At 41.8% G+C, this 24,788-nt stretch overlaps 1 protein-coding gene across 1 annotated transcript in view; it reads right to left on the bottom strand.

The window, feature by feature from the left end:
- Positions 1–24,788, bottom strand: part of LOC139203993 (GDNF family receptor alpha-2-like) — a 46,605-nt gene that overhangs the window by 6,730 nt on the left and 15,087 nt on the right. Inside the window, exons 4-6 of the mRNA XM_070833926.1 lie at positions 14,742–15,120; positions 3,408–3,520; positions 2,250–2,390 (exon numbers count right to left, since the gene is read on the bottom strand). Of these exons, the coding sequence (XP_070690027.1) occupies positions 2,250–2,390; positions 3,408–3,520; positions 14,742–15,120 (633 nt within the window). The remainder of the gene's footprint in view (positions 1–2,249; positions 2,391–3,407; positions 3,521–14,741; positions 15,121–24,788) is intronic.

Below are 24,788 nucleotides of genomic sequence, written 5' to 3'. Positions count from 1 at the left end.
TGAGTACCTTTTCACCGCTCATCCGTTTAAAACACGAGGCTTGTTTCTCTTTGTTCAGCCAGAGAGAAGGCAAGGCATGTAATTGCTTGGCAACCACCTCCATTATAAGGTCAGTATGCAGAGATGACTTTGAATAGATTTATGTGACTGATCAAATTCAAAACATTCCCAAACAAAGGAGAAGTGGCATTTCCCCACCACCACACAAAGGACAAATAGGATAGGTGTGGAATACCCATGCATAATGGGATGGACACACACACACACACACACACACACACACACACAGTCCCAATGCATGGCTCCATAGATTTGTCTGTCACATCCTCTGTCCACCTACACAGTGTTGCACATACACACACACGTGTACACATACTGTACAGCAAACCACCCACAAAGGCACACACATACACCTGCACACTTAGCACATACAAAAGCAGCCTTCATGTTTCTCATTCTGTGCTTGACACTGGTGATTTGGGCTTCTGCTGGAAAATAAAAGCACAGAGAGGAACAGAGCTCACCAGTAAATCCTAACAACTTTAATGCTAGCAGTGAAGAGTTAGTGAAGTACTGCTGAGACATGTAATGTTACACATCTGTTTGTCAGGGTTGGCTATAGCCAGCTATCCCCCTACAGATGCTGTAAGATGGGGGAATAAAGTCATAAATCAAAGTAGTTGGCTGGAGGGTTTCCACACAGGATGCTTTACTGCACCCAAATGTTCCACTGTGTGATTAAGCTTATTGCCAATAGCAACTCAATTCTTTAATGACTCCGGATAAGTTTTTTTTTAACCCTTGGGTATAGCATGCATTGCCCTACCTGCAGGGACAGATGGAGAAAGAGATAAGGGAGGAGAGAACAAGAGGAACACAAACAGAGGGAGGAAGGGAGTCCAGGCTCAGACTATGTTTGGACTATAATTATAACGTCCTCTCAGCTGGTGTTGTTTTCTTTTGGCCCCCACACATATTTGAATGAGCACTGAAACTATTCTACTATTCTTCCTTTGCTTGATCTTGTAGGGAGGGTTTGGGGAGGAGAGCGTGGATAATACATGATTTGTCTAACACATGGTTTCAATTCGAATGTGTTTTGGTTTGTCAATCAATTTAAAAAAAGATTTGCTCTGCAGAAACAGAGACAGAAACAGTGAAAGTGGAGAGATAGGGGTGAGTTTGTGGGGTTGATGGGGGTCACAGGGAGCTGAAAGATGATTTGTCTGTGTTTTTGTGTATATTCTTCTTTCTGGTGTGTCGAAGTTTATCGCCTGTTCCCCTTGACTGCAGAGAGGAGATGCTGCATTTTGTGTTATTTTTCAAGACGCCTCCTCAGCTCCCAGCCTCATCCCTCATCCTGCACACTCAGCTAAAATGGTACCCCAGCAATCTATTGAAATGGTCTGAAAGCATTATCCACACAGTGGAACATGTTAAAGGCAATGGTGTCTTGTAGCGCTGATGACACTGCTCGCTCCGCCATAGCAAGGAGCTCGCTCGCTGTGTTTTACGTCTCAGTGAAAAAAGCATAAGGATATTTGATGTAACCACTTTGTCATGCTGCTCCCTGTGTGTTATGCATTAGATGTACAAATGATATGTATTTTAGCTTCTGCTATTATTTCACTTTTGCTGGATCTGTTCCTTTTCATGACATTTTTCCCCCATAAGGGATAAGCCCTTTAACTCCCTCAGATTGAATGTGAAAATGACATGCAAATGGTTTCTTTTGTATTAAAGTCTGGGCACATCTTGCCCAGAGGCGGGATGAGAAGTGATAAGAAATTACTAGTTTCTGAGAGACTAAGAACATTTAATTCCAACTTAATCAGTGGACAAAAGGATGTCCATGGACAAGTTGTATCAAACTATCTAGTTGACAAATTTTCATTAGGACTACTAGAGGTTCCATCCATCCATCCATCCATAAAATGTATAACATAATAAATTAACTTTTGACACTATTCACACCTCACCACTATTCGCACCTCACAAAACAAAATCACATCCACAGCATCTCACTGAGAGCTCTGTTATGGTGAAAAAACAGAATCTGACATGAAACCATTAAAGTTGTAGTAGATCGAAGTTCGTGGCTCACGCAGCTCTTACAATGCAGCAACAGTAACTGCCGCATCACATTGCTCGTGCAATGATCAATAAAACATGACTGTTGGACGCCTATCAGATACAAAACACATTTCAGATGCATGCAGAGTATTGGTGTGTGTGTGGGGATGGCTCACTTAGGCAAGTGTTTTCGGTGAAGTACCCCAGGAAGTTCATGCATTCTTCCTCTTGGTTTCCGCTGCCTTTACAGGTGCACCATGGGGAGATGGTCCAGTTGGAGAAGCTGCTGTCGACGTAGTTGGGAGTCATGTCTGTCCCTGTGGGGGCACCCGTACACAAACACAGACACGCATCAGGACAAACAGGTATGGGTCACTAATGGACAATAATGGACTACATTTATTGCAAATAGTATATTAAAAGGACAACAAGATGTTAGTCATAGGAATGGTTTGCACTGTTTGAGTTTATGGGAAGGTGAAGCATACTGTAATGCTTTATGTTAGATGTAAAGAGGCCATTATGTTATGAATATTTTGCAAAGTAGGTGCTTTAGGAAGTGTGTGTGCTCTTTGAATATAGCACTGCTGTACCAAAACATTTTACTTTTCGAATGTGCCGATGCTTTCAGCTGGAGTCAGGGGTGTTAGATGCACTTTACGTAGCATTTTCCAGAAAAATCCTGGAAGCACCATGGCATATTATCACTTCATGCTGCCCGATTTATGACACATGGTGGGAAAGCAGTGAGTTATGCTCAAATATGGGCACTTCAGCAGCCACTATGCAGGGAAAAAAAAGTTATTTCATGTAAATTTGCATTTGGAACTCTTTGTGAGCTCTGTGATGCCGCCACCGCAACATCACCAAGGTGCTGTTATCAAACGTTGGCTGGGATTGAAAAATATGCATGTACTAATCCGTGCACATTGTTTGAGCGACCTTTACTATGAGCAAACAGATGGTCATCAAGTGTTTTAATTAAGTAAACGCTCTCTCTGTGCCTCTACTTCATAATTACTTCTAGTCGTGGACTGATGTCCAGTGTGCTGGGGGAGATATCAGGCCAGGAGGGAAAAAACTGAGTCTTGCTCCTATGCCTGCTCCTCATGATAAAAGTGAAGGTAGAGTAGACTGCTGTCACACTGTGCATAACTATCAGTCTTTATCACACCATGTGTCTGAAATTTTAGAGAAATGTTGTGGAATTTGGAGGTAAATGTGCATTTCTGTACGTCTCCCGCCATTTCACTCCCTCCTTTTTTCTCTCTCATACACGCAAAAACACACTCCCACTCCTTCACAGTGTCCCACACAGCCCTGGCTGTACTGACCAATGAGCCTTGCGTAGGAGGCCAAGCAGGCTTGGTGATTGTCTTGGTTGGGACAGGTGCTCACTGTGTGCGGGGTCACCCAACAGTTCACCATGTAGTCGGCCAGCCTCGACCTGCACAACAAACATAAGGCACAACACATACAGAGGAAGAGAGGCAGGGGCTCAGTCACGAGACGGATGAACATACATTCACATGCACAAATTCAGAGCGCATGGGCTTATTTTCTGGCACCATTTTCACTCTACAGCAGCTGCCAATTGTGACCAACATCAAACTAGGAAAGTATATGCAACATCTGTTTCTGGGCAGCTACAACAGGTGTCCTGAATAGCAACCAGGTCTCACTCACGTTTTAGTGCCAACAAGCTATTCACCATCTTCATAGCAACATAAACCCAGTGCATTTGTGTAAGGATGAAAAAGATATCGTATGCTTCTTTTGGCCGTTATTTCCATGCTTATCCTGGACATCTCGATTCTCTCCCAAACCGACTTTCCCCACAAACCAAGGGAACTGATAAAAATAGTATGTTTTGTTTTGGTGTGTGTTTGTGATAAGAGCTTTAAGTCTGCAGAGGCCCCCAGGGTGGCATTGCTAATCCACTTAAGTAGGTTTATTGGGAGTAGCGTGTGCAAAGTTGCTCTGTCTGTACTGTTCACATCACAGCTGCCCACTAAGTGAATCACAATCCATTGCACACACACACCCCCCCTCATTCATTCTCTCATCCTCTCTCTCTGCCTCTCACTCTTTCTCGCTGTCTCTCTCTGTCTGCCATGACTCATTCCCTGTGACCTGGTCTGACCACTTCTTGGCAGCCTTAAGTTCAAAGGTACTGTAATGTACCTCAGGCTGTCTTGTCCTTAGTGACACAAACCACCATGTACACACACACACAGACAAACACACACACACACACACACGCAGAAATGGGTTGATGAGGGCAATTAACTGAATGCGTTTTCGAGCTGGGATTCAGTTGGTTGCTAATTTTTGGGCAACTTGATAAACAGCCGTTGACTTATTTATGATGGCTGCTGTGTTAGCCTTCTCTTTTTTTCCCTTCATTTCATTATACAGTCATTTGTTACAGTGTTTTTAAAAGCTGCTATGAGAGGGATTTTTGATAGCAATACATCATTGTCAGATGAATTGTGACACATTATAATTACCATAAAAAAATGAATTGCCATCCAGATGCCAGCTAGAGTGCCAGTCTTTATCTTAAGCATGGTGTTGGTACTGCTTATTTCTCACAATTAAAGGATTTCCTAAGCATTTAGGAAAGTACCCTTATTTATTTTCTTGGAGAAGGCCAGGAGATGGTTTGGTTTGCATGACGTGAAGACGGGAAGCATTGAGAAATAGCTAACCTAGCAGATTTTTTTAAACTTGGGAGGTTAAGCTGTTTACCCCTATTTCCAGTGTTTATGCTAAGCTAGGCTTACTGACTCCTGGGAGTATTTTTATATTTAACATACAGACATGAGAGTGATATTGATCTTCTCATCTAACTGTTGGAAATAAAGCCAATAAATGTTAATTTCCAAAAATGTCAAACTGTTCCTTTGAGACAGCCTCTTTTTTACACTGGCTTTGCTGAAGATGGTAACTGTTCTGTGTTATTCTGGTAAACTCTAACAACCACTCTACACTGGAGTCAGACATGTTTTTAAACTCAAACATTAGGTTTGTTTCATTCTTGTGCTCTAACCTCATGTTTTGCTCATTCTTTTGCTGTGCCACCTATGTAGACAGGGTGTAAAAATGTACTTTCATTTGTGCTGCAGGAGAAGTATGATTTTTGCAGATTTTATTCCATAAAATAATCTAGGAGACTTCATGCTTTCTTTCAAACTGGTAATTGTCTCCTTCAGGTTAGATACATGGTAAATTCATGGTATAATGCTGCAGATATACTGTAGTGTCGGGGTGCCCACGCAGGGGTGCCCACACTTTTTCTGCTCGCGAACTACTTACATTACATGACCAGGTCAAAATTATCTACCTATATTAAAAATGCTAAACATATATTCATTTCTATATACTGAGTATACTTTATATATACAATATATGTTGGCGTACACTGCATAACTGCAACTAATGTAACCCTTGGTATTACACATAAAAATTGACAGCAGTAATGCACATAGGTGACAAACAGTGATGTAACCATCAATATTGCACACAAGTGACAAGAGTAATTGGAACATTCAATACATTTATGGTCACTACCTTACTCTGATGACCTGCACTGAATGGAGTCAAATATCCCTTCCTATCCTGTTCCCCATCCCAGAGTATCCCTTCTTTAGTAGATTGGAAGGCTAACTAGGTCACTTCGCTCGCTGGAGTTTTGCGGTAGCTAGCGCGTTTGACCGCGTGCATGTCCCTGCCTGCGACCCGTAGCAGAGAAGAGATCTCAGACTGGCCGCCCTGTACGTCAATCAAGTCGCAAACTTGACTTGTCATGCGATCAACCAGCACTACCTCCGCGATCGATCAGTAGATCGCGATCGACGTTTTGGGCACCCCTGCTGTAAAGGATGCATTATAATTTATTGTCTATTTATCTAATAATTGACATTGTCAGTGAAAAAGTTTGACAGATGCATCTACAGCATTGTATTCATGTACTGAGCAAATTCATATTAATAAAAAACAAAAAAACAACAACAAAGTGCTGATGGTGCACAAGACTGCATGCCACAGCGGCCTAAACAGGTGGAATGTTAATGTCACAGATATTTACATACTGCCTTGTCTTTAAATATGCATTGCAGCTGTATCACTTATTATACGTTCTACAGTGGCGCTACTTGATCACTTATTCATCATTCTGTGGCTTTTTCATGAGGTTGTAAAGTAATTGGATTAGATGAGATGCATTGTAATGATACTGAGCCACTACCTGCTTGTTTATCTGCAAACCCTCAATCTATTGCTTTGGGCAGGAGGGACATTGTCGTTCAGGAAACTCTGAGAGGTGGGTACGTGTGGCCATAATGCAGTCTGTCAGACAGAGTCCTTTCCTTCTTGCAATGAGTTAAAGACAAATGTGCTTACTGTTATGCTGCATCTCAACTCTGTGAATAAGGGCAGCGTAGACAAGCAGATTTGGCTGAGGAGGAATAGGGGGTGATGAGGTTACAGTCTCTCTGTCTTCCTGTGTGTGTGTCTCTCTGTGTCTTTCATCACAGCAGAGATGCAGCCAGTGTGGTGTGATGGGCTTGGGCCTGCAGCAGCAAACCCCACTCAGACTCACTTCATTACTCCAACTCCATCTCCATCCGCCCTCCTATCAAATCACCCGGAGAGCATCTCGACGTGACATGCTTCTAACATCAAATCTAAAGCCATGCTTCAGAAAACGGGACATACGGTCGCTCTACCATGGCTGCAAGGACTGATTCGGATGCACGCGCACTGAAACACTCAAATGGCGACACAAAGTGCGTAATATTAATTCGCAAGAAAAGAACGCACACACACACAGACACAAACTTATCCCTCTCCACACCTGTCCTCCCCACTCAGAACCCTCTCTGATCCATTCCTGTCCTGAGCGAAAGAGGCACTTGTACCCATAACCATGCCACAGATGATAAAAAAAGATAAACAGACAGAGGGGAGAGAGACCAACTCTATTGTGCCTATACAAATCAACCTTTGCAGCCACATTTTCCATTTTTCTATTTCTTATTGAAAAAGGGTTTGTTACTTTTGTGGTAACAAAGAATGTGAACGTCAGATTTCTGTAGGAAAGCCTAAGACCAGTGAAGATTAAAGAAACTGAACAAGCACTGTGTTTCTTTTCAGATGTGGAGCTCTTTCAGACAATGATGGCTTAAAAACAGTAATTTAAAGTTTAGAGAGGTGTCCTGAGTGTTCAGACAATGGTGTTCCAACACCGGGATGCAGCAAATTTCATGGCTTCCACAGGCTTTCCATTATACCTCGGCTAAGCGCCACTCGCTGCTGAAATTACAGGCTGTCTAGCTCAACAGAGTTTTATGGTCATTTTAGCCACTCAGCCCCCAGGGAAGTGGCAGGGGAGCCCCCACAGAGGTAGACTTCTTTCAACCAACCTGACACTTTAAACACAGTGATTCGGCTGAGCACTGAGTGCCTGTCCATCCAGCTTGGCAGTAATAGAAAACTAATGGCTTTTTATATGGAATCTTATTCCTATCACTTGATGTCTGTGACAAACAATGTGACTCAAATCAGATGAGTGTCAGTCTTGAAAATCATTTCCTCGTGAAGTAGGAGGGGCAGGATGAAAAACAGTTATCAGACTGCAAAGTCCTCTAATAGCTTCCTTTCTACATTAAAAACAGCAGTCTATTGAGAGTCCTATCGGGTTTGGAGACTTCCCGTTTGTGCTCCGTCTACAAATATGAGTTTTTCTACAGATGATAATTTCTGTTAAATGTGAAATTACAGCTCTTCACTCTTATCGCTGCCCTCAGTCTTCAGCCTAGAGAGGCTTTAGAAACCATATCTCTCGCTCGTCTACTGAAGGCATAACAATAACCATGACACAATAGCTGCAAACATAATAGCAGTTACATGAAGCAAATGAGAAAAACAAAAGATGTTTCTCTCGGATGTGCTTTTCCTCCTTTCTTCTCCTTTCTGTTGTGTTCCTCTGACCTTATCTCTCCTCTCCTAGCCTCTCCTCTCTCATTAATGTCCTGTTGTCACTGTTGTATAAACTGATTGTCATTGCAGCCTCTAGTGTTCATGTGCAAACTCACAGCCATGGAACTTGACCCTGGTTCAATCAATAGGACTCAACAGCCTTGTGTGTAACTTGATGTTTAATGCCAAAGCAAACAAAAATGCATGGCAAAGGTGAGATTTGGCAATTACTCTTTTTTGACATTCAGAATTTTCTGCATTGTACAGCACGGCTCATTACGTCATATGCATAATTATAAAAAGTCTATTAAAACAGCACTGACCTTGCAGGTGGAGTGCTATGAATATATTTTGATTAGAAGGGCACAACATCTGTCACAGTTATTATTTTCTTTCCGTTAAAAGACACTCTTCATTATCTTAAGATTTGGTCTGCCACAGTGGCATTCTGCTCCTCCTACCTTCCCACCTAAATTTCTGCTGGTGACCCAGAGATAGTCTTCTTGTTACTCTGGTCAGAGGTGATTGTCCATTTTACTCACAGCTATTTTCTCTTGAATGCGCCTGGACAGACGCCTGCCTTTTTTTGGCAGCACTGTACTCATTGGGATTCCCAGTCAATACTCTAAAAGGGCAATGTGGACAGATGGCATTCAGTCAAAACACAAGGCAGTTTGGCTTAGCTGTCACATGACACAACCTCTTGCCCCCTTACTCAGCAGAGAATTGAAACCAACAAAAACTGCGTGGTGACAAAACCTCCCCTGCATTATTAAGCACAAAACCCAAAGTAAATAACAAGCAACAATCTGGACTAGCATTTTAATCTAATTAACCCACTTTGTGTTTTATTTTGAAGCACTTACTTATGCATGATTGCGATGTTCCTTGTCTGGTGACCAGAAAATTGGCTAGCAGTTCAGTGTTTCATCTTATTTTCTCACTCTCTCTGGCTTTCTGTCCCTGCATCTGTCTACACCACCCGCTGCAGATGTCTTACAACCCCCTACTGAATGTTATGCCATTGGGATAAATGCCAAATCAAGCGTGCCACACACAAAACCCAGTACTGTCTGTTTGGTAAGGGGTGAGTAGATTATTCAAGGTTATCTGAACTCTCTAAATACTCTCTGAACAAGGCAAACAGTCATTCCCCAGACAAAGTGTACACATCAAACAAATGGATGAACTGTCCCTGGAAAAATGACAGAGTTAGCAGTATGTTTCAGAACAGTTATTACCAATAATTAAATAGCTATTAGTCACATATCAGACAATTCTATGGGAAAAGTTTAAAGAAAGTTACATGCTGCAGCTATCAGTGACACTCCTTAAGTACAAAGAGAAGTTCACTGTAAGAATAATAAAGAGTGAAAGAGTAGGCCCTAATTGATACATTGAAAACCACACATCGACCATTGTGTAGATAGGTCTGAAGTCCTATTGATAATGTTTGCATTAATAATAGATACGATACCACTGGAGGAAGAGATTGTGACGGAAAGGATGAGGCCTAGTCAGTAATGACTGCAGATTTCCGCTATACCATGGTCCCTTAGAGATTACAGTTAGGAAAGTAAATGGGCATATACTAATCCATGTATTGGAATGAAATGCACAACTCTTTTTTTCCAGCTCCTGCCCCATCCCTCTCATTACTTCTCTTCTCCCTCTCTTTTGCTTTCCTCTCACCCCATTTGCCACTCTCATGTATAGCCAGCAAGCTGAGCACGTCTCCACTAAAGTGGAGGCCTGATTAAAGCTGCACACTGCAGCAAACTGTACTATGTATGAGGAAAAGGTCACCAATTGACACATGCTTCGTATGCAAAACCAGAGCTTTACACTATCAGAAGAAACACTTCTTTTTGGCTGTTTTTATTGTAGCCACAGAGATAGAAACAGTCCAGATATTACCTTGAGCACAGACTTAGTTTTAAAGGGAAGTCATTTTTGTTGTATGTGTGTATGCGTTTATGCTTGTGTCATTTTAATGATCACCTTGAGTTTGAGATTTTAGAGTGAGGATTTGTGGAAAGTTAGGACAGTTTGGCCAGTCCTTGCTTCTTCAACAGGGTGTTTGAGAGTAAAAACTTGGTTTTACATCTAACACTACAATTAGGTTTATGTTAAAATCTGCTCCAATCATAATGATACGAATAATGGATCATAGGATGTCTCCATAGGAGGCATTTCAGCAACATTTTCTTTGTCATCAATCACGTGTCCGTTGGAACAGGTGTGCTTTTATTTCAATCAACAGAACTGTCTAGAAAGGCCACGACACAGGACTGATGCTGCTGCTGCTGCTCTGATAACTTGCTGCTTTCACCACACAGGCTGGGTAATGAGAAACAGGATTTTAATTGGCAGTTGTTTTTTAATGTGTTCACTTTATAAGGTAAAAATAATTTCTGCAGCACGTACTCACAAAAAAAAGAAAAAATAAATAATCCTAGTCTAAGGCACAGCTTTTACTTCAGGCATGTGGTTATGATAGTTAACGCCTTGCTCACACATACAGATTTTAAGTTGCAGGCTGTCGTTTGCCCCTCATGAGTCTATAGTTGGAGGCATATTTGAGTTAAGCATGTAATTCATATACTCATCTCCAATTCTGCACATCTCCGTTGCCACTATACCTGCACACAATGAAGTAGGCAATTTCCTGAGAAATGTGTTTCCACACTCAAGTCTTGGTTGCTCATTAAAGTTACAGTATATCATGAAGAGAGCTGACCGTGTGTGTGAGCGGTAGGTTGAGAAACAGTTAGTCAACCGGGAATTATCCTGAGGGTGCTAACAAGTACAAAAGCCAAAAGTACATGTGTGTGTGTGAGTGAATGTAAGAGAGTGCAAGTGAGAGAAAGTGATGATACAAGTGCATGAACATCCTGATCTCTTTCAGCTTCATCTCAGGAGCTACAAAGTACTGCCATCTGGGCCAGTCATTCTCCCTACACTGTTCTCCCTCAGTGGAGGCTTGAGATGTCAGATACAACAGAGCAGACTGTTGATTTAGGGCAATGTATGTGTGTGTGTGTGTGTGTGTGTGAAAAAAGAAAGTGTGATACCCTGTGAGTTTTCTGTAAGAAAAGGCGGCCTAGTAAAGTACATCTTCCAAACTGGGTCAGGTTACCTGTACAGTGATCGATTGTCTCTCAGCTTTACACTTTGAAAACCAGTGGCCAAAGAACTCAATCAAAGAGCACCCAGTGAGCCTGGAGACCAGGGGATATAAATCAAAGATAGAAGTGTTGCATTGATCGTTCAGACAATCAATAACGTACACGCATACAACTCAATGCGCTTTAGGTTAGGCTTCATTGGACTTGGGTTGCACGAACTGACATGGAAATGGATAGGGAGTTTCTCTGCTTGAATACATGCATGCACACACACATGCCCACACCACACTACCCAAAACAGCACATCCAAATATAGCCTATTGTCACTCTGTGGACTCAGCCATCCCAAATGAATGGATGTTGGATCCATTGGAAGGATGGGAAGGATGAGAACACACAGAGATGCGAGGAGAGGAAGTGAGGAAAATAGAAGAACCGTAACAAACACAGCAATGTGTGTTTTTGTCTGTCTGTGCAGGATTATGGAAGGAAATAACGTAATAACTGCAGCAGAAGTACAAACAGGTGTAGGAAATAGGAGCCGCTCCATTTAATGCTTGTTCTCTGTCCTTCTAAAGTCCCTAGATCTGCAGAGTATGTCAACAATTGCCTCTACAGAGACCAGGAAGAGAATGAAATTTTCCAGTGCAATATGCCACCTTGGCCCAAGCCAAAATTACACATTTGAAATCCTTTCAAATATTTATTTTGTGTTTGATTGAGCACTAGGCTCCACCTGGAACAATCTGAACAGTCTCCAAAGTTGAAATCACAGCCAATCTGGCATCCGATGGGCTCAAAGTAAAACTCAAAGAAAGAAAGTATGTGAAGGCATTTTTCATAGTGTAAAGCAAGGAACTGCTAGCCTTTCAAAGTCCGAAATAAATAATAAAATAGGTGAGTATACATTTTTAAATCCGTTTTGACTTAGGCGTATTTTCAGCCGTGACCCTTTCTTCATCTGAGTGTGTTGCAGGGAGTTAAGCTTGTCTGCCTGCAGAGTCTGCTGCAGAGATCCATTGCTGTGTGACCAAACCACTGACCTCCAACCCGCTGCAGTAGCTTTACGGCCCAGATCGATGCAGTGACCCTCCCTCTTTCTCCTTCCTCTCTATGTCTCATTATCTCTTTATCCTTCTCTTCCTCCTCCCATTCCGTCCTCCTCTCTGGATCCCTTCCTTGTGTTAAAATGAAATGGGCTTGGGCGAGCTATGTTTCCACTCTTTGGAGTCAGACAGGCATCCCCAGGGGAGACAGGCCTATCGTTGAATGATCTTCCCCTGCTTTTATCAACACATCTCTGAAAGAGGGAAACGGAGCCAAGGAAAGTTTCCTCTGTTTGCTGTCTGAGTGTGCAATGACTTCTGTGTTTAAAAACTTCAGGAAGGGTTCTTTCCAGGGTTGGTCACTTGTGTTTGTTGCATAACAAACCCTAATCTTTGGCCTTTGTCACCATTAGCATGACAAATACATTTAAAATCCAATTTACTTGTACAACATACTGAATGAGCTCATGTTGGTTAAGTTGATAAATTATCAGATCAAATAAAAAAAAAAAAAAAACAGCATTTCCAAGGTCTTCCAGGACTTACGGCTGTCCTGTGATGATGCCTGACATCATGGAACAGATAGAGGACATTGAGACAGGTAGAGGACATGTTAAGAATATCTCACAGGATGGTGGTGACAGTGGACACCTAAGGCAGGATAAAATCCCCAATCAGAGAACATTGTCAGACCGGCACTGACCAGTGACACCTCAGTTTAATTGAATCGTAGTGACATTCTCTTGCATGGCAGCACTTATTCACTGCAGGAGAATGAACCACCCAAACAGTAGATTATTAGAGTCACATTCAAGCTAAAAGTGGCTGTGTGTGAGTGTGTGGGTTTGTGTGTGTGCTTGACTGCTGAATTGTTGTCAATGCAGCCCAGCCTGTGTCCGTACCATATGAGTGTGTGCGTGCCCATCGAGCTGTTGACCTCAGTGGGGCATTACGTAGCCACAGATAATGAGCTTTAACGTTCTATTTCATCTTTCTCAATAAGGAGGTGCACAGCAGACACCAGAGGGCCTAAAGGTCAGAGAAAGCAAATCAGCTTGAAAACAGATTACACAATGCAGGCAAGCAGGTAATTATTAAGACAATCATAAATCGGAGAAGGGGCGAGTGAGTTTCCCTACTTTAGCAACATGGTTGTTAGATTTAGTGTTGGTGGAGAGGAATTGAGTTTTCCCCCTTAATGCTCAGCCTCAAAGGCTGCTAACGTTGCACAATAGATATACTTCTCGCAAGGAATTGCTGTGCATGGCTCGTAAGGCTAATTGGAATTTCATGTGCCTATAAATCATTCTTACTTCTCACCAAAAAAGAGACCCAAACAACAAGTAATACAAAAGTAGCACAAAGTGTTTTCACACTTACATTAGAGCATTTATGATTGTTATTCACATTGCGCAACATGTCATTCATTTTAGTGCTCATCACAAATTCTAAAGAGATGTATTCCACACCTGTTACATTAAAGCAAAAATTGACAATGAGAAGTGGCTGATGTCTAACTTTCAGCCGGTTACTGCAAGTGCCAAACCAGGGAAGTTGCCATATTTTTCCATGACTACTGAGGTTGGACAGCTATTTGGAAAACCCACAAACTCTTGTCAAAACCCGTCACTGATTGTCACTGAATGGAATCAGCTGCCTAATCATCTGTCACTCCGGGACATGGAAAAAGTGGCCAAAAGTTTCCTTTTTTGAAAATCTCAAATCATGCGTTGTATTTTTAGTAGTGAACTTTCAAGGGTCGAACTCCATTAGGCTCATAAATGAGCTTTTAGATGCTTAGAACTATTCAAATGTCCCACATTTTTATGCCATTAGACTAATGAACGCAGAGCATATCTCCTTCATCCAGCTGAATGTGTAACCAATTGATGGCCAGACATAGTATATAGTTCTGGAGGCTAAAAAGATCTTGACAGCTGATTTGGCTGATAGTACAACTGCTGTGTTTCACCTGCTCTCAGCAGCACAGCAACACAAGGAAACATGTCACGGCTGGGTAGGTGTGAATTGAATCCGGCCGCTTGACTCCAATAGAGGCCCCCGTACAGCCAATGTGATACACTAATGTTTTGTTCAGCTTAATTGAGTGTTGTCCCTTCAACTTAGCCTCACATCTTCATCCTGCGTCTAATGGCCACAGTGTAATTACTTCACTGGCAAAGTTACCGCGGAAAATATAAAGTTTAGGATGCCACAGGAGGGAGAAAATTGCCGTCAAACAGGAACTCTCTCTACCGCACAGATTCAATTTTCTTTTTTCTCATTTTCCATGAATACAAGAAGTGATAATCAATCTTCAGATGTGTTTGGTGGTAGCTCATCTCATACACGCAGCACTAAAATGTGTCCATCAAGCACAAAAATGCACTCACACATGGACATGCATGCATATAAAATGAATGTCTGCCCTGCCACCCCACATATACAGCACAAGGCACCCTTACTTTGCCTTTTACATCCAAAAACCTCTCACTGTTTTCATTTCCCTCACCTGCAGAGAGAGTCCTGGCGGCAAACCCTTCGTAGCTCCAGACAGTTGGGTTTCTCCTTGTCTTTATAGGAGCAATCGGGGACGATTGTCTGTCTGCGTCGTTCTGCGCAGCCCTCGGTCTGGCAGGGGCAGAAGAGCAGCCGGTGGCTGAACTCAGTGGGCACGCGGTCCAGGAACAGCCTTAGCGCTTTGTGGCAGCGCTTCTTGCTGCAGGTTTCACCCTTGTTGGGGTCCTCCTTGCTGCAGGTAACGATGTAGGCAGAGCGTTGCCTCTTGCAGCTGCCGTTGAGGTTGCAAGCTTTGGCAGCATCAAGGCAGGGGTTGCAGTTTTTCTCTGCGTCGAGACAGTGGAAACCTTTTGGGGCCACCGTGAGCATTCCTGAGAGTGGATACACAGAAGAAAGGGAACTCAGTGACTTAAGTGAACCTAAAGGGAAAAAGAGTTCACAGTACTATGGTTGAAACACTTTCAGTCTCACAATTAATTGAAAACGCTGATCGACTTGAAATAGTCCTTTGGACTTCAGTCTTAGATGAATGGTTTGAATTTATAATGCTTGCTTTTTGGTTATTGTAAGTATTTAAGCAAGCACACTCTGTATCAAGTTCAATCACCGCCGATGGAAAGGAAAAGATATTTCCATTGATCCTCTGACTCAACATCATCAGTCTGATATAGTTTACAGTAAGCTCAGCGGGAAAGTACGAAAAACAAATACGACAATAATACTTGCATCTCCACCCGTAGGGGAGTTAATTGTAAATGTTAGACTTGAATGCTGAAGTAGATGCTTCAATATCATCTATGCCTGTTTCTCCAACCAACAGTAAGCCACTAGAGGGATGCCTGCAGCTAGCCCACATCCACTCCAACTGAATTATTGATTCAGTGTGTTTCAGACCTTGAGTGAAAAATGAATGAATTGAGCTATGATTCCGAACTGGATGTTAATCAATTATTCATTTACAGGTAATACTATTACCTTATGATCATTATAATAATCATAATTAGAATATCATCAAGTTACCTTGAGTTAAAACAAATAATATTTATTCTGTTCTTTTTGTTATTTGACTTATAAAAACATAAACAAGATATATTTGGATCAATTTTAATAATGTAAAGCAAACAGGGGCCTGAATACTGAATACTGGTCAGCTGGAAACAATACTAAATACTATAACGTCGGTCCAAAATGTGCCAAGCTCAAGGACTTGGCAAAGAGTCCACGTTGTAATACACACTGTGTGCTGTGTGATCCACTTATTGGATGGTTCGAGTACAAGATTAAGTTCCCATATTTTATTTTCAATGTAATCAAAAACTGAAACATTGCAATTACCCCTCAGGCTACACATCATATTTGTGGAAAACAGATTATGTCATTAGGTGTATCTGGGTGTTCTGAGATACTGCACATACCACAGTGGCGGCACAGAAACACACCTTTCCCTGAGATATACCAGTAATAAAGCAGGATCGTGTTCACTTGTGGCATCCCTCTCTTGTATTCAAGCTATATTAGAGAAGTTAACCTCCCTCCCCTGTAGATAATGATATTTCAGAGGTCGTAGCAGAATGGTGACACCCGGAGAGATTCATCTCTTATTCAACAGAACCAATCTCACTCTGTGTCTATCAGAGAGCCAGGAGCAGGAAGAAGACCATTTATTTTGGAGGGGTGTACTAGAGATGCCGTATTGTTTCCAAGTGGTGCATCGCACGTTATCAGTCCTAGAAACGAGGATACAGAAAACACATCACGTCACAACAGGGGGTTAAAAAATAAACAAATTCCCAGAATTAATGATTTTGTGGTTGCAGATCATGTCAGATGAAACAAAAGTCACTGCCATTGAAAAATAGCAGAAGTAGAATATCAGGAGTTCATCACAGAAAGGAGAGAGCACTTTTAATCTAGCTTTCTGTTAACCAGGGCTTTCATTTAGATGTATCAAGGTTAAATGTTGCAGGCGCTCACAGGGTGTTGGGAGACATGTCCTGAGTTCAACAGATTTGCTGTCTTTTTCAGCGCTTGTCACAATCCACCAGGGAGAACATTTCCTTCTTTTTTCAAATGACAAAAGCATTACCTTTCATGACTCTTATTGAAATAAGGCATCATTGTATCACCACAGGAAACTAGTTTATCTTTAAACTCTGAGGAGAGAGGATAAACACTCCAGATGAACAGATGTCTGGCAACATTACAAACTAAGTCTTGTTAGTGTAAGTGACTGAAAAGGCAGCCAGAATTGTGGTTGTGATAAGATCATTTACTTATACGACAGTGACAAACATCAAACCTGATGTGCAAGATGTGAGACGATTAGCTGACCTTGTCGAGTGGGAGCAGCTTGGTTCATCTGTGATTACAATGAGAACCAGAAAGAGAGTGCAGACTTTGGCTCTAGGCATGAAGAGGCCAAAGCAAGGCCAAAGTTTTTAAAGTGGGCCAAGCTTGGCTGAAGCGGGCCTGGAGGGGGGGTGGTACGGTCCAGCTGGAGGAGAGGTTAGCGGGGCGGCTGTCCAGTGGTTCAGGCTACATTACATTGATGGATTGCAGCTTCTAAATCTCCACTGGCCATCTGCAGGCTCTAATGTGGGCCACTGGGGGGTCCTGGATGAAAAGAGTATAGAAGGATGAGCTACTAAGATTTATCTGACCAGGCAGCGCTGAAGCCGCTTTTAAGGCTGCAGCGATGGACGGATTTTTACTACCTCTGATTGGGGAGCTGAGATTGAATTTGGTGCTCAACCCAAAAAGATGTCCTTGGGCGAATATGAGACACAAAGCCCACTTGATGGGTCTGACGTGCTTACACACAAACAGGATGATAGCAGGAGCAGGAGGAGAAGAGGGTGGAAGTAGGAGGAAGGGGAAATGTGCGGTATTGTGTTACAGAGTTATAATTGATTTTCCAAGTGCATTACAATGAAGGTTTTCAGCAAACATATTCTGTTATAATGTGAGGAGAAGCGGGTTGATACGCTAATGATACGAGACGTATAAAAATGGAAAAAGCTTTAAGAGGGGCGAAAAGACTTGAGCAGTTGATTACAGCAGCTGATCATGACGGATAGAGAGATGAAATGAGAGGACACAGAGTAACAGATTGGACAGCCACTTACGGAGACATGTTGGAGAGCTTTCAATTAATCCAGCCTAATTCAGGAAAGATGTGCGACTCTTGCTCGGAATAATTAACCCAGCCCATCAGCAGTGCAATCAACAGCTCTCAGCATCACAATAAGTTACACGTATCTATTAACATACCTTGCGGGCTGTTGTACTATACATTAATGACCAAACAACAGACTGACTGAGTGAATGAATGGATAGACGGGTGGGTGGGTGCATTGATTGATTAATGGATGTAATAAACACAGAACAATCAGTGTCATTGAGTGAAAGAAAAGTCATAAATAATGTTTTTCCCATTATATCTTGGTACCTGTTGGCTGCAGCATAAATTAATATGAATGTGTGCAGAGATATTTTACATGTGCATGGAGTGCAATGTGAGATATTAAATTAATTTGGTGAATATAAAACAGGAATTCGCAAAAAGAGTTTCAAATTGTCTTGTGTTGTTTACTCACATCTGCCTGGTGCACCTTGGGAAAATGAGGTCTCGTAACATTTAGTTGATGTCAACAACATTTAAAACATCATCATTGCTTTTGGTGAACCTGCTGTTTGACTGTAAATAGGCTTTTAATAGGGCTCCCTACTATATGGGCATCATAAATTAGACTCCACTGATGGAATTGTAGTGGAAATAACCCTCTATTCTTTCTGCACAAACAGGGAGAGAAAGAACGAGAGGGAAAGGGATAAAGAAAAAGAAGCAGTAAAGAGGCAGAGAGGTAAAATGTGAGATAGGAGACACATATAGGGAGTCGGGTGGAGAGAAACAGAAAATTACCCAAGACCAGTGTTCCAGTGAGAAATAAGAAAGAGGGATAATACAGAGAAAGAGAGAGATGAGGGAGGTGGACAGAACGCGTATGAGCGAGAGGTGGATAAAACGTTCACGAACACTGTATTTGGATTGTGATGCTTTTTTTCCCAAAGAGTAAGGGATCTTCCTTTCCCAGTAATTGCTCTCCGTCAGCCTAATTTGAATTCTGCATTTCATATATCATCCCATACTCAAGGGACGCTGCGCTGCAGAGGGAAGTTCAGCTCAGGTTAGGAAGAGGCTCTTGGCTCTGGGTATGTTCTCAGTAATTAGGAAAGGTGCCAAAGTTTGGATTTAATACGGCCCGGGGTGAGCATGTGAGAGCTTGTTAGGGAAGTCTTTAGTCCGGACCCTGAGGAGCATGTCAAGCATTTCCGTGTCAAAGGGCTCATCAGTCATTAGCTCTGTACTCTGTGCTGCGGCGGGGTTTCCAGAGGGTAAGAAGAGGGTGCACTGGATCTACAGCATCATCTCCCTAAGCCTTACTGAGCAAGTTAGACACACAGACGTCATCAGAGGGAGACCAGTGGAGTTCATGAAATCCTCTGTTCTCCGGGAACAACTGAATTTTACCTCTAAGCATGAAATTATTGGTGCAAATGCGGCATTGTGCAGATGAGAGAGAGAGAGAGAAAGAGAGAGGGAGAGAGAGAGTGATGGAAATGATGAGAGGAGACTAAATATTTGTATGTGAAAATGAATGTGTGTGTGCGGAGGTGGGAAAATGGGTGCCCAAAGGAATTCTAAATCATTGAAAACACACTTCTAAATACTTGAGCTGTTTATGAGCGTCTGCCTTCAAGTTGAGATTTCTCTTGTGAAATTCAAAGCTTGAGCATCCTCGGTGGCCCCCTCAGTCTTAATATGCATGCTGTTTAGCTCCTCACTGGCAGTAATGCATAATGTATTAAAATAATCTAACAAGATTTGTGTGTCAGGTGAATCTGACACAATATTGTATCAGTAATAATCTGCTTTATTGTTTAATACCCGCATGCAACTAATGAACAACTAAATGTACTACCCAACTAAAACAACAAGCATCTTCTGTGGATTAGTCACTGTTGTTTAATTCAGACTTGTTGGAAAAACGCTGACTTTTGCAAAGGGTCTCTGAAAAGTGAGCATCCAACAACAACTCTCATTACTGACCCACAGAGACACAATTTAAGGCTGGACTAAGGGTAATCTGATTAGAAAATCCACACAGAATAATGAAGCATATAAACAAAGTAATGTAAATATACACAGGCACAATCACAAGAATACACAAAACTAATCTTGCATAAACAAACACACGCACAGACACACTCAGATCCTTAACAACCAAAAACCCTTACCAAAGGAATGCAAAAAAAAAGTGTGTTTGCCTAAGTAATAGTAATTGTTATGAGGACAATGTGAAAATGTCAAACATTTCAACAGCATGCTGAGCACGGCTGTTGCACTGGTCCTTTTCTCCCAGTTGTAGAAGCAGCTTTCTGGATTTAATTGGATGGTGGGCACACTGAGCTGAGAGGTGAGAGGCTTAGTGCTGAGAGTTAGAAGGTCTAACTATGGGATGTTAAACTTAATTCCTGGAGGGACCCCTGAATGCAAGATTCTACGCTGCCCTATGCTCCTAATAAGTTAATTAGCTCAGCGCTGGGTCAAGAGAACAGAATACATTTCACGTGGAGCACATTAACAATTACACTCAATGATATCTTTGCATGCTGTGAGTAATATGGCATTCATTTGGGCTTTGATATGGGTCCTGGTGCATTGTGGAGGAAGCATTCTCTCCTCCATCCTTCATACATGTATTATTTGAGTAGAGAACTATTGACTCGTACAGCAATTCTGCCTTGAAACCAAGAAAACAATGGTTATGCATCTTAACTATTGCCTTAACCGTCTAGTGGAGTTTTGCATGCAAGCACATAATGTTTGCTTGCAACATTTGCATCTGCTTTTTTATTTCCATGCACTATATATCTTTGAGTTTTGGACAATTAATCAAACAAAACAAAACAATTTGAAGACATCACTTTGCACTCTGAAATTGTAATGAGCATTCACTATTTTCTGATGTTTTATAGACCAATCAATCTATTCATTAAAATTTCTTTTAAAAAAGTTGCAGCCCATCAGCAAATGGCTTCTGCATGCATCAAACAAACTAGTAGGATCAGATCAGGCACCAAAGGTTATTAATTTTCTGAACTAACTAAACCTTGCTGGCAAGAGGAGATGTTTGTCATTGGCAGGTGTGGGACTGTAAACAAGAGAAATGTGCCCTCCGGTAGCATGATTCATCTTTTTGTTTGATTCACTTAGATTCCCATAGGCGTTTTGTTAAATTTGATTAGAACAGGGAAAATATGCATTAATATTACTTATTGCTCTCAGTTCTTACAGCAACTAACGGAGTTTTGGGTAGAGAACTGATTATCAATAGATTTCCTCTGGGAAACACTCACTCAGCCCTCCATATCATTTGATAATGAAGATTTTTCCAGTGACAAAAAGTTACGTGTGTCTTTCTTTTCGCAAGGCTAAATGTACCCCCAAGCTTTCCACTGAAGAAAACAGACTTAGTGTACGTGCCTGGATGAAGTGCATTTTACATGCATGCTTTCATTTGCTGCAATATTCTCTGCTTCAGTGAACTGGTTTTCATGGCGTTCAAACTACTATAGCTGATAATAAGAGCCAAAGTTGTCTAATCTCTTGCTCTCTCACTTTGTCACTTGTTAAGTCATTCTCTATGGTGGCTAAAAGACATCCATCCACCCATCCATTATCTAGAGCCAATCCCAGCTGACTTTGGGCGAGAGGCGGGCCACACCCTGGACTGGTCGCCAGTCAATCACAGGGCCAACACACAGAAACAGACAACCACACTCACACTCACAGCTAAAAGACATATTATGTACTTCTGAATCTTATAATTTCTTTTATATTTAGGACTACATGTGATGCTGTCTGTGTTTTTGTGGAGAATTTGCATGCCCTCTTTTCTACCGTCTGTGCTTTTCCATGTCCTATTCACTTTGGCATGTTCATAGTGACAATAAATCTTGACACAGTACATTGTGTTTTCAGGATATAGCTGGGATATGAATATGATTATTGCAGCCTTAAGTTTTTAGGTTTACAACAAGCAACCATATTCGTATTTCAAATGCAGGCTTAGTGTCACTAGTTGGGGGTATTGACTTCCTTATGTGCACTGAAGCTGTCAAGAGCAACAACATCCCCACTTCCTGGTAACTAGGGGTCACTTCCACTTCAAATAACAGCTGTCAGTATTGTCCTATTCACATGTTTGCTGCCATATGTAACCTCTGATCTCTTTCCAGCTACCATCTCCATCATCAGATAACAATACTCTCTGCCTTCAACTGACAGCGTGACATAGTTGTGTGTGAAGTGTCACAGGTCACAGGAGAGTCACAAGAGTGAACAAAACCCAGCATTAAGCAGCATGTTGGAAGGTCTGCACATGTGCACATCATGACAATGGGCCACAATGTAGCGAAATCACTGCACTTCTTAGATGTTATGAGGAACAGATTTCTTTCAGCTGGTAGTCAGCCTGTCACATCACTGGTTTTCCATCAGCAAAAGTTGGGCATAGTGCCTGGTACCTTGTACGTTTTTTGGTATCATGTCGGTGGAGGTTCCAATCAAGCTGAGTGACATTAAAATATTGCAGATTACAGATTGGTCATAGAGAATCACCATTCAGGGCATCCAAACAAAACCAGAATTTTCATATATCCAAAGTCCCGTCAGAAGCGACTGCAATTTTTTCATTTACTGCTTTTATTCACTCAGAGTGAAGTTGTAAGAGTAGTGTAGTTCCTTTAAGGAATGCGGCAGTGGTAGTGAGTGAGTGGTTGAGCAAGCGAGAGAGCAAGCGAGAGAGCAAACGAGGGAGCGGCAGAGAGTGACATGGATGGGAGCAGAGGGAAATGTTAGCAGTTATGTTATTATTCTAGCTGTGAATGTACAGTGTAGGTTGCAGATTGTCAGTGCACGCTTTACGTTGAAGACAACATCACAGCAGTTTAACACAGGTGTCGCTGTGATGACCAGCAAAGACTTCTGCCTACATTGAGGGGGTACTATATGCAGTGGAAAATTAAATACTTGGTATCAAAAGTCGAGCAGAGTTGAGTTGTGCTATGTAGTGGAAACACGGCATAACCGTGCCAGGTTTCTGGTGCTGTGACAGCTGGGCTGGGTGTCCATTTAAAGCAGTAATATTGAAATGCCTATGAAAAAGCTGCATATGAGGACCTTCTGTTTACTCTGTGGAAACCAGAATTTCTTGTGCCGGGGAAACAGAGAAATATGACAGTAAGCATTTTTTATGAAATCCGGTAACCTTGCTGGCTTCTTCACTCAGCTCCTTCCAATATCTTCTCAAAGTTAGCAAATTTACAGTGCTCGTAGCATAATGAGTCTGAGCTTCTTTTGTATGCAGTCCACCTTGTCACAACACAATCTGCACCTGCTGTAACCCCTGTGCTTTCGTGATGAGAGGCGTTGCACACTGAGGTGCTGGAACAGGGTTTGTGAGACCACACTGTGCCTCACTGCCATCACAGCAGAGGGATCAACGGAAGAGGCCCACTGATGTCGGCGAGGACACTCTATCCAGCCCTGGATTGTGCTGAGCACTGAGATGAAACTATGGTGATATGGGTGCACAGTGCCAGCCACACCAGGGCAGGATGAGCAGAATTCATTACTGTCTTTCTAAGGCTATATTGTCACCACTGTTCTTATCTATGGGACAGACCTCACAGGGTTAAATGTGCTCATTGTCTTTCTGTCTGTGTGTGTACAGTGCATGCAAATTTTCAGTTTGATGATATGCAAAAATGAGGGGCTAAAACTACACGGCCCCATTAGGAAAAGAAGCCTCTGTGAAATAGTTTTACAGGTATCACTCGGGGCAATGCAGAAACAGAATCTCCATACATTCTGTTTAATTTTGACTTCAGAGCATGAGTGCATACAGTAGTATAGAATTCTTCATTTCATTTCTCTCACAACTTCTGTCCCTTATCTTCCTCCCAGACAAAAACTTTTAAAATGGCAGAGATTATTTTTCAATTTCCTACCTTTCCTCTTGGAGAGTATACATTCCCTGTCCTCATCTACTAACCAGATATCACATATTCCCTGGGTCTCCATACAGTTTAACATTTATAGATGGGATTATGAATACTTTTGTGTGGTTTAGTAATCAAAGTGAGAAGTATTTCCATAAAACAAGTGTGTAATTACTTATCTGTTTGCATGTGGTTTTCTCTCAGCGCCACAATCAATTACTCTGTCCTCAGAAATGATAAATAATGAGGAAAGCTTGAGGCTAAACAGATTTCAGAAAGCAAAATGGATACAGTAATGGGTCCCCTGTTGTATCTTAATATGTCGAGGTAGAATGTACTGCACTCCTTGTTTTACCAGTGCACTTGTACTCATGCAGTGGGGGGCGTAAGTGTCTTATTGTTTGATTATTTCTTTTCAATTGTTAGTTACTAGGGCACATCAAAACTACTAAACATGTCAGTTAAAGAAAAGAAATGTTGGCCAAGGAAAAACAATTTTTGGTGCAGATAGTCCCAACATGTGCTGAAGCTTATCTCTGTCCAAAGATAAAATTGATTCAATAAAAGAAATCCTGGACCAGCATGATTGGTTATGATAAAATACTAAATATTTGTGTGGCTCTCAAAGGCTAAATATTCATAAACTAAATACTAAATATTTTTGTGTAGATTTCAGATCCAGATACAACTTCTACAGCGTTTTCTATCATTGAAATAACAAATCTTGAGGATTCTACATCCTTGGCGGGAGTATGCCCTTTCTAAATGCTTTCTAGATGAATGTGCACTTAAATCAAGGAAGGCAGTTAGCCATAATTTCTCAAACCTCCAAAGTAATCAAAGCCTGCACTTTTTCATATTCATTCTGGTACTCTCTCCTTTCAATATATCAAACAAGCGCATTTTCAAAAACAAGTGATACAGTGCTGATTTCAAGCTAAGGGGATTATGCAAAACGCGTGTCTTTCTTGTA

The sequence above is a fragment of the Pempheris klunzingeri genome, chromosome 7 (assembly GCF_042242105.1).
Source record: "Pempheris klunzingeri isolate RE-2024b chromosome 7, fPemKlu1.hap1, whole genome shotgun sequence".
Taxonomy (NCBI): domain Eukaryota; kingdom Metazoa; phylum Chordata; class Actinopteri; order Acropomatiformes; family Pempheridae; genus Pempheris; species Pempheris klunzingeri.
This window is presented reverse-complemented; position numbering and strand designations above follow the sequence as displayed.